The 14313-nt window shown below is 42.6% G+C and overlaps 2 protein-coding genes across 2 annotated transcripts; one reads left to right on the forward strand and one right to left on the reverse strand.

The window, feature by feature from the left end:
* Positions 1-1568: 1568 nt before the first annotated feature.
* Positions 1569-9742, reverse strand: LOC128714773 (cell division cycle and apoptosis regulator protein 1-like). The gene is made up of 10 exons (XM_053809657.1): positions 9625-9742; positions 8901-9547; positions 8632-8831; positions 7953-8465; positions 6389-6977; positions 5621-5744; positions 4137-5471; positions 3826-4061; positions 1880-1998; positions 1569-1806 (listed from the first exon to the last, which is right to left on the reverse strand). The coding sequence occupies exons 1-10, from the start codon at positions 9740-9742 to the stop codon at positions 1569-1571; spliced, it is 4119 nt and encodes a 1372-aa protein (XP_053665632.1).
* Positions 9743-10933: 1191 nt separating this feature from the next.
* Positions 10934-12809, forward strand: LOC128707597 (peptidyl-prolyl cis-trans isomerase-like). Its single transcript, XM_053802558.1, has 2 exons — positions 10934-11158; positions 12384-12809. The coding sequence occupies exons 1-2, from the start codon at positions 10934-10936 to the stop codon at positions 12807-12809; spliced, it is 651 nt and encodes a 216-aa protein (XP_053658533.1).
* The last annotated feature ends 1504 nt before the right edge of the window (positions 12810-14313 follow it).

Raw genomic sequence — 14313 nt, forward strand, 5'->3', positions numbered from 1 at the left:
ACACGCACACACACACATTCACAAACCTAGGGGACAAGAAAGGAGTGGAAGTGAAAGAGGGGCCAGATTTACGGCGCGCGCACAATTCAACTACCCCATGAGAGTGCGTGCATACACATCAGCATGGAGCGTTTTTCTTGTTTCTTCTTCTCCCCTTTTCGGGTTCAATTAGTTACTGGCCCCCGTTGACACAGTGCGAAACAGCATCCAAACAGACAGCCAAGTGCTGAATGCATCCAATTGTGACCGCTCATTAGATTATCATTATGATTAGCAGCGTATAGGAAGGCAGAATGGACAAGCAGAATTATGAACCAAAAAGGGGTGGGAGGGGGACCTGATGACCGGTGTACGTTTGGGTCAGGAAGCAGAGATGAACGTTCCGTTTAGAAGAGCATCATTTGCAACGCTGTTGAAACCCTGCACGATTTGAACTATTTCTACTTCTAGAGAGGCATTAATCAGTGTAAGCTTTACTAGCTACCTGCTAACGGCAACGGTAATCAGAATGAAACATCTCTGATTTTATTTCCGGGACTTTATTTAATGCTTTTTTATTATTAAAACGGGCTTATTATATTATTGTTTGTCCCAAGAACGCCCACTCGAACGATTTACCGCGCCCAGGCAATACAAACGACTGAACCAATTGTACCACCACGTATAGTTGCTAAAAAGCAGATATAAATAGTCCATTCTATCCCTTACTTTACAACACGCTTTCTTTTGCAAATACGCGTTATGCTGATTAGCGAACCCTGTCTTTATTTGTTTTGTTTTTTTTCGAAAAATATTCCATTCCCTGCGTAGCCTTCGTGCTGCATTTGCATATAACGTTAACACTAACAGAGTGGACACATTATGGACTATTTGCGGATTTGTTTCCTGTAATTGGTCAATGTGTGTGATTAAACACACTACATCCACCACCCGAACAGAGGCGTTTGTTCGATGACGGACACCCCCTTCCCACCCAGCAGTCACCAATGAAAGGTAAGGAACATTTTTGATTTTCGTATTTAACCGCGTTTCAAAGCTGCGTGTGCATTGCGAAGAAGAACAGGACAATATATAGACCCGGGACATGTAGAGTTTGTTGGTTCATTTATTCAAAACGTTAATTGCCGTTCCAGTTATTGGTTGAATTCAAAAAGATGTAATGAAGCCGGTTCCGTTGTTACCGATTAACCGACTGTATTTTGATAGCGGCCGATTGGACCGAAACAATCGTACGTACATGTGCAAATAAAGAAATGAAACGTTGCAAACTTTTCTCTTTGTACATTTGCAAACCAGCAAATGAAGCAAAAATTATGATTCTCATTCGAATGCATCGCGTGCTATGCGCGTTTTTTTACAGTTGATCTTTTTTTGTTAAATAACAGGAATAAAGAAAATATGTAATTTAAATTGAAAAGTAAAAGATGAATAAATGATAAAAGGAAAAAAAACCGGCCGCTGGTGTTAGCAAAGGTCGTGCCGGTGGGGTAGGCAATAGGGGCGCGGTCCCTTTTGCATTGCTCGCTCGGCCGACTAGCTAGCAAATCATAATAAACTGCAAACAAAAACTATTCATGGTCGCTCTTAGCGGCAGTAACGCTTTCCGAATGTTCCGCATCGTTTGCCGTGGTCCCACCACTGGTGTCCTTTGTCGCGTTTTGTGGTGTTTCCTCCGTACGCTCGCTCTGCGTTACGACGCTTGGTTCGCGCTTCGCTTTATCTACTTCGACGGCAGCTTTATCTGCTTTCTTCACATCCTGCTGGGCGACTTCCTTCTCTTTAGGGGCAGAAGCCTTTTCCTTCGAACTGGAATGGGTGTGTGGCAATATGGAAACATATGTCATTGCCGGTTGTAGATAATTTCCCAGATCATTCTTACTTTTCGCGTTTCGACGTGGAAACGGTGGACGTCGACCGTTTACGATCCGGTATGTTCACCGCAGGACGTACGCGGTCGTACACACTGGTTAAGATTGAATGATATTCTGTATTCTTACGCTGTGCAAAAGAAATGAAGAAAGCAGAAGAATGTATTTAAGCAATTAGTTTAGTAAAAAAAACATTATCTCTAAAGCGATATTTATGAAGCAAATGATGACCTGGCAGCAAGTCGTGTTTTTTTTTTTCAATATTTACGAAGATGAACTAAATATTCAACAGCAGTTTTGTTACAACTTTTTTAATAATCCTGAAAATTTCCCATAATCCATAATCCTGATTTCCACTAAAATGTAACTAAATTACTTACATACAAACTCATTCGTGAAATTTTGCACAAATGTTGAGAGTAAATTCATTTCAAATAGTAATAAAATGATATTTACTCTCCAGTTCTTTGTTATACTATCATGTTGAAAGACGATCGTTCAAAAAAAGAACGAAATCCAGAACACCATTGAAGGGTAAATTGCCAATTGTTGCACATCCAAGGAAACCATGAACTTATTTCATGTGTCCGTGACAGATCGAACCACTATTTTCATACGTTGTATGTCAAGTATGCAACATTATCGCTTAAAAAATATTATGCATTTATAATTTATGCAAAATATTAGTGTATAAAATCAAGAACCAATGATGTTGAAGCAACACACACCAAAATTCAATTATTGCACACCAACATAACGTTAAAATTCTATTCTAGTATATAGCACACACTTGATGTCCAATTATTGCACACTTCCAATATCGCGGCATTCAATCATAGCAAACTCGTCGCGACCTATTGTTGCACAGTGTTACAGTTTAATTTTCATTACCAGCTAATTCAGCTGGAATGTGACTCTTTGAGCATATTTGCGTTTGATCACATTTAGTTCATCCTGCAGCGAGAGAATAAGATTTTGGTCGTCTGAGAAAGTTCTTTGTCCATATGGGGTATATATATATAAGGTGAAACTTTATTATCGAATTTGGAACACTTATCGTCGATTTTAGATATTTAACTTTTTAAAAACTTTTTCTTTTGTGTGTAATAAAATGGGATCGGTGAACTTGCTTTGATCCAATTATTGAACAGTTCACTAAAATAAATGTTTTTGTTTTATTAAAGATGCCTTTTCATGTTACTTAATCGCGAGAACTTTCTTTCAATCAAAGTATACCGTTGAGATGGTGCATACGGTAAAATAAACCTTATTTCGTGATGCAGAATTCATAACTGCTTGACCTGAGAAACCCATGAAGTATGGTTACACGATACAAATCTTTAACTGCAAATCTAACCTATACCATACAAATACAGCAACAATAAAAAAGATTCGCGTGTGTTTCGTGTTCAAGCGATACAAATCTTTTATGAGTATGTTTACCTTTTTCTGACTACTGAGATCAAACATCGTTCTTCAGTATAGCTGAAATTTTAAGCGATTGTCAAAAGATTACAAGCAAAAGATTTGTGTTGTCCACCAAAGTAGGCCAATCTTTTTTGGTCAAACAGATTTGCCATACTATTTGTATTCGCAAAAACAAACATAGAAAGATTTGCAGTGGGTGAAAAATCGAGCAGGAATTGTGTCATGTGAACAATCCTATTAATTATTTACCAGTCCCGTATTAACTAATTTCTTCGGCATCAAAAATTAGAAAAAGTGCCGTGATTTTGAAATGAATAAACTTATCTGCAGCAGAAATCCGCAATTTTTTAGGAAAAAAAGATGTCCTACAGAAACCTTTTCTAAATAAGTTAAAATAAAGCAATTTAAACACAGTGTGCAATAATTGGCAATATTCCCTAGTTGTACAATCGTATGAAATAAAACAAACAGTGGATTGGACCAGGGTAAATGTAAAATATGCGATAGCGATATAGCAACAAATACTTACCGTCAAGTCACGAATAGTCAGTTCGTTGTCGACCAACTTTTTCTTAGCACTCTTTAAGTCAGCGATCAACTCGCTGATGTGCTGCGTCGAGCGTTTATTTTTGGCGGTCAGCTCTTCGTTCATGTTGCGCAGAATTTCAATCGACTTCTCCGCACGCTCGCGTGCCTGTTCGATAAGCTTGGTATGTTCCAAACTCTTACCAACATCCACAATGGTGCCGTTGTACTCTACCAAACCTGTAAAACGTAAACACACCACACGTTCACCAAGCGTATTAACATATTTGTCTATTAAGTTAAGCAAACACTCACCATCCGATGTTGACGGAAGATCTTCGATGGATTCAATTTTGATTTTCTTTGCCATTGGTTCCTGCGTTGAACCGTCGCTTCCATTGACAATTTCCATCACACTGGATTGCAACTGGTTGATGTAATCCGTGTTGCCGTTTGCCATTTCTAGCGCTTGCTGTTCCGTCAGTTCGTACTCTGTACACTGGTACTCGGCTACACTGGTCTTCTGTGTCGACCCATCATCTCCCACCTTCTTACCGGACTTGTCCGTTTCCAGCACCTTATCGGTGAGCTGTCTGTAATGCAGCGTGTTCTTTGCTACCGCAACATCACCAACGGTTTTGCGTATTTGCGAACGGGACAGATTCAGCCCGAGACAATAAATCAGCTCTACAAGATCCTTCTCCAACATGTAGCCGCACTGCGTGATATCGAAGTACACGAACGATAGCAAAAGTTCCGGCAGAACTGTATAAAAGCGGGCCGGTTCCGTGTCCTGCTTGGAACGATGGTCATCGTCCACGCTCCGTTGACGGCGCTTCCGATCGTTCTGTTCCTTGTCGTCCTTCCCCTTGACCGAGTCGGTCTTATCGGTGGTAGTCATTTTGCTATCCTCACCATTATTTGCCTCACCACCACCGTCCGGACGGGCTTTGGAAGGCTCCGTAGCGGGTGCTACCGTCCCGCTATCTTTCTTTGTTTCCACCGTTTTCTCGTTAGGCTTTTTGCCCAGCTTGTACAGTTCGCTGTAGATTTTGAAGCCAAAATCACGCGCCAGCATGTCGTTGAACAGCTCGGCAAACAACGCTACCTCGAACGAGTGTTCCTTCGTGTCCTCCGGCCGGTAGTCTAGCAGCACCGACAGCGACACGACGGAACATTCAAACTTGCCCGATTTGGCCGTGCGCGATGGGTGCACGACGACGTGTGGCTCCTTCGGCATCGTGTACCAGCGTTCGAGGTTCTTACGGTCCTTCTCGCTCAGCTTCACCGTTTGTTCCTTTTTGCGCGCAGGCATGGGTGCGGCCGTGGCTGGTGCAGTGGTTGTGACAGCATCCTGCTGACTGGTTTCTGTTTTGATGGTCTCGGTAGTGTCGCTAGCAGAAACGGCCACCTTGCCTTTACTGTCATCTGTGCCGTTGTCGGCTTCCTTATTCGTCGGGGTCATCTCAACCACTGTGTGCACTTCCACAACTGCTTCCGGTTCCATTTGTACAGCAACATCCGTGTCGGGTATTTTTGTTTCCGCTTCAGGAATTTCTTCCTTAACCGGTACAGCTACCGCCTGTGAAGCTTGTTGATGTTCTGCAATAATTGCTTCCGATAGCCGGGCAAGTAACACAGCCTTGACACCTGTAAAATTATGGGACAATTAGTCGAGCAATTAAAACAAAAAAAAAACTCGTGCAAAATAAATATCACAACATAACCCTAAGCTCCTTAACTCAACTATAGAAGAGATAGAAGGAATTTGCTTTAGGAAGCGAATTGCACAAACGTACCGTCTGTCGCTAGGTTGCGGTTTGTAAGTTCGATTTTGAGCTCGGCAACCTTCATTTTTTTGTATTCCATCAGCAGCGTCTCGGTGTCAATCTCCATGACGACCGGAAGAGTCTCAGTCGGCGGCTGTAAATGTACACAAACAAGCAGGGAAAGCGTTTGATTAATGGCACTTTTTCGCATCGTTGATGCAAACAACAGCCGGGACACAATTTACGCTACACCATTCGTATGGAACAGCTACTGCCAAAACTCATGAGTATCACCACTCAGCACGCTTACTTGCTCACATTCATACGACTATACTTATAACAAAATTGTAATAATAATGTGGTAAAGGGTAGGGTTTTGGGGGTTAGGCATCGATAAGCTATCCTAAAATGCGTTAAAAATTTACCAAACAAAAACAAGTCCCGAAATGTAACAAAATGCAACTAAATGTCGCCTAAAACCGTCGACGGTAACTCATATTACCAGACGTACGTTCATAAAAGTTATGAAACAGTAACAAATTTTGCCGTTTTTATACATGAGAATGCAATGGATATGAGAATGCCACTATTGCTCGCATGCCCAAAAACGGACTCGGATCGCAACACTCTGGTTCGTGGTCGTGAAGCAAATCTAGAGCGAGTATGCAACGTGTACGTAAATGTTTGTGACAGTAGAACTAATTGCTAAACCCTTTGGCTTTACTAGGTGGATGGAGACATCACAGCAGCAATTGTTGATCCACCCCGACATCTGGTGTAGCTACTGGTATTCGTTACCATTATTGAGCTGCTACTGTTGCTGTTGTTGCTGCTACCACCGACCTGGTTTCCGCTGCCCTCGTTCACCGATACCGTGGCCGAAATGTTGGCAGTATCCGGCTGACCGCCGTCTGATGTCGCCGACTCCACCGTAGAGCCGACCGTCGCGATTTTATCCGCCAACTGTTGCTGTTGCTGCTGCGGCTGCGGGTCTTGCTGTTGATCGTACGGTTCCGCTGATGCTGACGACCCGACCGACGGTTCATCCGCAACACTAGCGGTTCCGGTAGACTTGCCAACATCGTCCGCGCTGCTAGAATTCTGTGCAACCGGTGCATGCGTTTCGACTACCGTCGGTACCTCCTGAACAGTGGCGCCACCATCAATGGCGTCGTCCCCACTGTTGCTGCCGCTAGAGTTGCTACTTTTAACAATGCGTTCCAAATGAAGTTGATAATTCTGCTGTATCTTATCCCACTGGTTTTCCGATGGTATGCAGGCACTCATACGGGGCAGAAATATGACCACCGTTTCACCGCGTGGCGGAATCAAACGACCTTTATGGTAGGATTCAGTGCGACGATAATAGATATCCACGAAACGGTACCTGTGTTGTATACAGCAGTAGGTTTGGTTCAGATTGAAAAATGTTAAAAATGTGATCATTTGTTGATGTGTTATATTATGATATAGAGAGATAGAGAAGATAAACCGTTGTAAGATCAATCATGTTCAGAACGGAAAAATTCCTATTACATGTATCAACAAGGGGGCTTATGTGTGTGTTTTTTTTTTTGCAAACTCCTCACGACCTCGACTCCAATCCAACAAAATGAATTACTATCTTTTAGCACTTCTTCCAAATTTGAAGATGCACGAATAATTTACACAAATGGAAACAATTTAATTGCAATACCAGGAAGCAGCGGGAAAGCTTTTTACATTTCAATATACCATTAAAATCTAACCAGTTGACTGAAAAGGGAATTGTGGTGAGAACCATTGAACCAGTACCGATAAGCTCGAAACCCGTGTTGTCAGCAAATATGTAGGCTTTAAATCAAACTAATAATGAAACAAATTTAGTGCCAAAGACCTTTTCTCGAACGACTAATTAGGGTACTACCGTGCATTGGCAGGAAAAATGGAACGAATAGTACAACTCAATGTAAATATGTCAATATATCATAGATAAAAAGTAAATTGTTGCATTGTGGTTGTACACATAAAACTACAATTAAAAATCTATCTTTAAAATATGGAGAAATAATCAATAAATAATGAAAACTTGTTAACGCTTGTGGTCAGAGATTTAACGCAACACAATTAAAAAGAAGAAAACTAACCCTAACTAAACAATAAAATGGTAAACCTACTAGAGCACGATCAATAAGAACTTTAGGCAAATGAAAAACGGTCTTCCAGTGAAGCATTAAAGCTGCTGACCTGTCACGTTTAAAGTTGAAGGACTAGGACATATAACCAACATCGGATTGATCGGATCAAACCGATGCGGGAAGCTGCAACACACATCGTATAACATTTCTTATTCACAGTTAAAAGCAATGCAATTGATACCTACCATTGTGTGCAGGCGGACAGGTCGATCCCGGTGAGCGCTTTGCACGTGCGGATGGCCGTTCGCATCAGGACCTTGGGATCGGTGTGCGGATGCATCCCGTCTAGCGAAGGTGACCATGGGCCACCGACGGCCATCAGCTCATTTTTGCCCCGCGTTCCAACCAGGAAGTTAACCATGCGCGTAGGATGCAGATAGTTGCGCGTCTCGTCCCGGCGCTCCTTTTCGTTGCGGAAGAAGCAGTTTTTGTAGATGTCGGCCAGTTCCGAGGTGCTCATCAGCATCACTTTCACGCTGTACAGATAGTTGGCATCGGGCGGATCCAGGATTGTCTTTTCGAGCGCTAAGGGGCGTTCCACCTCTTTGTTAAACACGTGAAAGTGACAGCCGGTGTTCAGTGGGAGCGGTGCGCTTGGGGGGAACGCTTTAGGCCACCCAACGTCGGCCAGGAAAAAGTCCGACGGGATGTAGAGTTTCGGGTAGCGGGTGCGCAACTCTAGGATATTGACACTTTTGCTGAAAAAAAAAACAAAACAAAAACAAACAAAAGAATGTAAATAAAATTGGCCAATTATTACATACAGTCTTTTGTACGAATTACGCGGTACGACTAGCCTACTTGACTGCACTTGATAGCTATTAATACTTGGAATATGTAATCTTTTGGAGGTTAGATTCTTACACGGGTAGTATTTGTTTCGGAACCTGCACCATATACGGCGGAACCGAACGAAGGCGAGCCCGTTTGGGTGAATGCTTCTTAACGGGACTGCGCTCCCGCTCCCGCGGGCGCTCTGGTGAGCGAGCACGAGCCTTTTCGCGATACGAACTCCGCTCTGATTCACGATCGTCACGCTTCCGTCTACGTTCCGCATCGTCGTACTGAAAGTGAAAACAATAAAAAGTTGTTAGTATGAATTAAAACATGCATACTCTGACGATATAACTTACATCATCCTTCGTGCGTGAATTGGATGAACGACGAATGTTGCGGTCCGGTGACTTTCGGGACGATGTGTTCGAGTATCGATTGCGAACGTTCGCGCGCGATTCAGATGCATTATTTTGGGAGCCTGTATTCCCGGTGTACGCAGCAGTATGGGAACGCGCCGAAGACGAGTTGGTATGTGAAGTCATCGAGGAGTTAAGATCGCTGGTCTGCACTACCTGGACACGGGATGCGTTCCACTTGAACGGCATGTTGGTGTTGTAAGCCGCATCGACCAGCACACGGTCACCCACCTTCGGCAGAATACCCTTCACGCAGGTATTAGTGTGGAAGAACACTTGCTCATCGATAATGCCGTAATCGTTCTGTAGCTTCGTCACAAGACCGGTACCGCTGAATGCGCGGTTGTTCGGATTGAGCTTTGGTGTGCTCGAATTCACTTGTGGTTGCGGAGCCGGTTGCGATTGTGGTTGATTCGGATAACCAATGGCATTGATTGGTCGGGACGGTGGATATTGTACCGTCTGTGAATAAATGGACGATTGTGGAATACCCAACGTCGAATGCGTGAGAATGGAAATGTTTTGCTGCTGTTGCTGAGCATGCTGTTGTTGCTGCTGTTGTTGCTGCTGCTGTTGCTGTTGCAGCCCTGCGCAAAGCGGGAAGAAGAAGGAAAGTTGCACCTTAGGGCTCTGCTTTATGGGGTCACCCTCACCCGGCACTTACCTATGTTCGGGTTATATACGGCCTGCGCCTGCGAAAAGCTAACAATTGCCTGCATGTTAGCCATGCTCTGGTGCCCAGCATTTCGTTGCCATGGCGGATTTTTCTGATTGAACGCCATTACACTTTTGCTCTTTTGAGCGGCACCACTCGATGCAAACCGACGCTTCGGATCGCAAATGTTACGCTTCAGCGTATCGCTAATGTTTCCTACCTCTACTATAATCCAACGAGCTAAATCTTACACTTAACAATCCAACTCAATCTTAAAATTTTCTAGATTTATTCGTACTAACTCTCGACGCTTCAGGCTTGGAACTAGCCGACACCGCATAGTTTTCAGACACCGCTACGAGATTTGCCTTTCCTCGAATATGGTGTACAGAACAAAAGCTGACAATAAAACTGTGTGAATGTATTGGGCACACACAATTCTGCGAATTAACAGAGCGTTTTCAGAAAAACGCATACTTTAGACCACTTCCCATTTGACAGTTCATAGCGACGGCCGTCAAATTCGATATCTGACGTTAACATTGCAGCGCGGGATTTCTCTACTGCCCGTTCGTAGAGCGACGAATCATTCAGCCCGAGTCCGATGTTTCCATTCCAACTAGGAATCTCCAATCCTGTACGTTTTTTGCAAATAAAATTAACCCTTGATGTCAAAGACCATTTAACAATTTTGACCGGCATGATTTATCGAATATTCATTTTTAAATTGAATTTGTGTAGCCATGATGACTATCAGGACTTTATTTAGATAAAGTTTCTTTTGGATGAATAGTTTCACAAAATCATGAATAATTAAGCAACGCTGTTTTGTTTAACGTGGCTTATTTATGGCTACGAAGCAATTCTACATCTACTTTCACCATCATGTTTTTATTTTTTTCAGTTCTATTTAACGTTTGTTGTGTATAAAAAAATCCAATTTCAAATACTAACTACAAATTCAAGAAATTAGCTCAAGAACGTACAATGCTCAACGTACAGTCCAGCTGGTCGTAGACTGGTCTAACTTCAAAATTACATAATCTCGCTCAAGCCCACCCAGCGTTCATTTCGTAAACCACGCGTGCCGGCATTTTTCAACCACTCATTTGGTGAATGATATTAATTTGTGGGTGTTTAATATTTTATTTTCTATATTGATGCCAAAATCCCTTCTTTCCCTTGCTAACAATCGTTCCGTTCGTTCCATTCGAAGTGTGCCGGTATCGTTTGCGTTTGGCTGCGGCTTGACGATTTGACGTTTAGTTGTTCCCGGTATTCGCAGAAAAAACGCAGTCAACGGTTTCCGCTTTCCGAGATGTTGCTCACTCGTGCTTTAACCGCCATCGTCTCCACGAAGAGCTGCTGCAGCAATCAAGCGTTCTTACTCGGTGTCGCCTCGAAGTGGTCTTCTTCTGCTATCAATAATAGTAGTGTGCGAGTTCTGCCGCAAACGCGTACCTTTGCTAAGAAAATGAGTCTGCCGCGTTGCTTTTTCGACATGACCGTGGATAACCAGCCGCTCGGCCGTATCCTGATCGAGGTAAGCGCATTTTCCAGCTTCTTTCCTTTCCGTACTCTCTCTCTCTTTCTTTTTTGTTTAAACTTAATCTTTGGTGTGTATTGTTCTTCCTCGCTGTTAAAACGAAGAAACGTGGAGAGAAAGTTTCTTTTAATGTGATATATCGTTTTGGAATTTTTATATAAAAAAGCACGCTTAAGGCTCTTTAATGCCGGTGACAATTGTGTTCCATCCTATACTAAGCCTCAATTGTGTAATACAGTCAATAGGCGCCTTCGGGGCGTTCGTGTTCCATAATGGAAAAATCGTTTATCTATTTGACGTTGTTTGATTATTAGAGAAGTTTTCTTCGAATGCTTGAGGTTACATGATGTTAATTTTTAGCTGCTCATGGGCATATCTTGTTTTACTGTGTACGTATGTGTGTGTATGTGCGCGCCTGTGCCTTGCCATTGCATTTATCATCATCGATTAGAAATGCAGCCGTATTATGTATGTGTGTGTGTGAGTGGGAGTGTTCTATTATACATAGCACATGTCCTTTAGATTCACGGGTGTAGTAACCAATTGTAAAAAAGAAATGTAAAATAAAACAATTTCACATTTAAATGCCCTTCTATATATTTGAATGTAGCGAACATGTTCCCGGCGCGGCAGTTGTGTGTGTGCGCTTGTCGAACGGTTCGCACCACTTAGCACACACACACGTGCAGGAAAGTAGTCGCATGCACTACCGCACCACTACCAATGACGCGCGTACGGCAATGGACACTGCATAACTATGTGCCTAATTATCATTCACTCTCGGCAGTTATTTGCCTGCTGTTGGACACTCAATCGATCTTGTTTCCGTTGGTGGTAGAATGCTGTCTCAGACCATTCCATTTTCTCACATTACGGTGTGCTTATTGCATTACAAACCTCTTTTTCAACCCGGAAATCATGACACCCAGACTTTCATCATGTCCATATTGGAGTGGCAAAGCAGAATACCGGGTGGCAATTGGGAGTGGGCTGAATAAAGTTTTTGTAGCTGTATTTTGCACACATGTACAGAAAATGGCTTCAGCAAACGGTGCGTGACTAAGCAAACTTGCCTGAATGCGAATTTGCACAAAATTCTTGTTTGTTACATGATGTTCAAATTAATTAAGTAGAGTTCATTCAATGTAAAAGTTCCTTTTTTTCTATATTCGTCCAATGTTTCTTAATCACTCTACACTTTTTCCTCTTATTTAAATGACAGCTGCGTCCCGATGTTGTACCGAAGACGTGTGAAAACTTCCGCGCACTCTGCACAGGGGAGAAGGGATTCGGCTACAAGGGTTCGATCTTTCACCGTGTGATTCCAAACTTCATGTGTCAGGGCGGTGACTTCCAGAACCACAACGGTACCGGCGGCAAGTCTATCTACGGCAACAAGTTCGAGGACGAGAACTTTATCCTGAAGCACACCGGTCCGGGTATCCTGTCGATGGCGAACGCCGGCCCGAACACGAACGGTTCGCAGTTTTTCATCACCACCGTGAAGACGGCCTGGTTGAACGATCGTCACGTAGTGTTCGGCAGCGTGGTCGACGGCATGGACGTGGTGCGAAAGATCGAGTCCTTCGGCTGCCATTCGGGCAAACCGTCGAAGCAGATCGTGGTAGCAAACTGTGGCCAGCTGTAAATCCCCATTCTTTTCACCTTAGTTTTTCACGGTCAGCGCTTTTACACTAGCCCGTGCCGTGTCCAGCGCGCTGTGCATCGTGTGCTGCTGCTTCGAGACTTTCCTTAAAATTCAGTCAATGATTCCTTTTTTTATATAAAACAAACACAAACACATACGCACTCACACATTACTAAATCAGGAAGTACCGTTTAAACAGTAGAACAACGGAATATTGTGCATTTGAGCGAGAGTGAGAGAGATGGGGGGGAAAAACTCGCCCACTAACTCGTGGTGTGTGTTTGTTTCCTTCGGACATCTAAAGGGATGAAGATGACGTTATTCTGTCTGTGAGGTGTCGCTCATTACGTAATGATGCATTTTGTCCTATCACGCTAAAACCCCTATTTCTTTAACAAGAACAAGAATAAAGAGTAATAATGGTAAACAAGAACTGTTAATTTATGAACATTTGCTTTTGTTGTATTCTCTATGTTTGCTAGTAGGGCAATAAAATACGGTGAGTTGTTGTAACCTTTGTGTAGGCGACGAAAGTGGATGCCTACTATTTCCTCATTCTGCAATGTCTAGCTCAGCAAAGTATGAAATCATTAGTCAATCGTGTTTGGCAACAATCGTATCTTAAGGAATTTCAAAATTCTGACTAAATGCATCAGAACTTTGCATAAAGCACACTGGAAATATTGATAATAGACCTCTTATTTCTTCACTTCAATCTTCTAACGGCTTCCAGACTCCGTATTAGGTTTCGTACATAAGGTCGTGTAGGCGACCTGAACCAGATGAAGCGAAATAAATGTACGGCAACCTTTTTTGGGTTCACAGACACCGTTGCTCACTGGAGTGAGACATTGTTCTCACCTAGCAGAAAGCTAACTCTTTGCCAAAGCTTTCGAGAACAAGCAATTCAAAAGACCGGTTGGCATTCTTATCCAAGCAGGAGTTTGTCAGAACCAAAACAGGTTATATATAAATCAATTTGGCTATTTTAATAAAACTGTTCGATCAATCCTTTTTACTATCCCACTTTAGGTACCATCAATGAAAAAAGCACATGGTTTCTTTAAAGAACAAATAAAAAATAATAAATGTAAACTCAGCGAATACTTTGATAGACATTGTTTGAAGTTAAAATAGTCACACGTTTGAATTAAACTAAAAAATCTGAAAGTCTCCTGTATATTCAAAAGCTCTGTGTGAAGCTCGGATGAAAGCAGCCAGTGTAGCCTTTTTTGAATGAAATTTAAAAGTTATTGATAAATTCAATTTGTGTGTGGTGTGCGTTTGTGTACTTTACTGATTTCCACCCTTTGGTGGTATGCTGACGTAAAAACGATTGTGGTAGTCTCTGCCTTGGAGGAAAGAGAACGCCTAATGTGCCCACACAATGCACACACATCTTTGTAAGGTATTTTAGATGAACGTCTATGGGAAGAGATAGATCGAAGAAGAAAATGTCCATCACGAGCATATGAGCAACGATTCTTCAGATGTGTAAAAGGAA

This window comes from Anopheles marshallii, chromosome X (assembly GCF_943734725.1).
Source record: "Anopheles marshallii chromosome X, idAnoMarsDA_429_01, whole genome shotgun sequence".
In the NCBI taxonomy this organism is placed as follows: Eukaryota; Metazoa; Arthropoda; class Insecta; order Diptera; family Culicidae; genus Anopheles; species Anopheles marshallii.

What these genes read in the sequence shown, in the direction of transcription:
- LOC128714773 (XM_053809657.1), bottom strand. Translation starts at nt 9,742, where the DNA reads ATGGCGTTCAATCAGAAAAATCCGCCATGGCAACGAAATGCTGGGCAC. An exon ending in CCGAAACAAATACTACCCGT is followed by an intron (nt 8,466 to 8,631) that starts GTAAGAATCTAA and finishes TTTTTTTTTCAG; the next exon opens with CAAAAGTGTCAATATCCTAG. An exon ending in ACAGTAGCAGCTCAATAATG is followed by an intron (nt 5,745 to 6,388) that starts GTAACGAATACC and finishes GTACATTTACAG; the next exon opens with CCGCCGACTGAGACTCTTCC.
- LOC128707597 (XM_053802558.1), top strand. Translation starts at nt 10,934, where the DNA reads ATGTTGCTCACTCGTGCTTTAACCGCCATCGTCTCCACGAAGAGCTGC. An exon ending in TCGGCCGTATCCTGATCGAG is followed by an intron (nt 11,159 to 12,383) that starts GTAAGCGCATTT and finishes TTTAAATGACAG; the next exon opens with CTGCGTCCCGATGTTGTACC.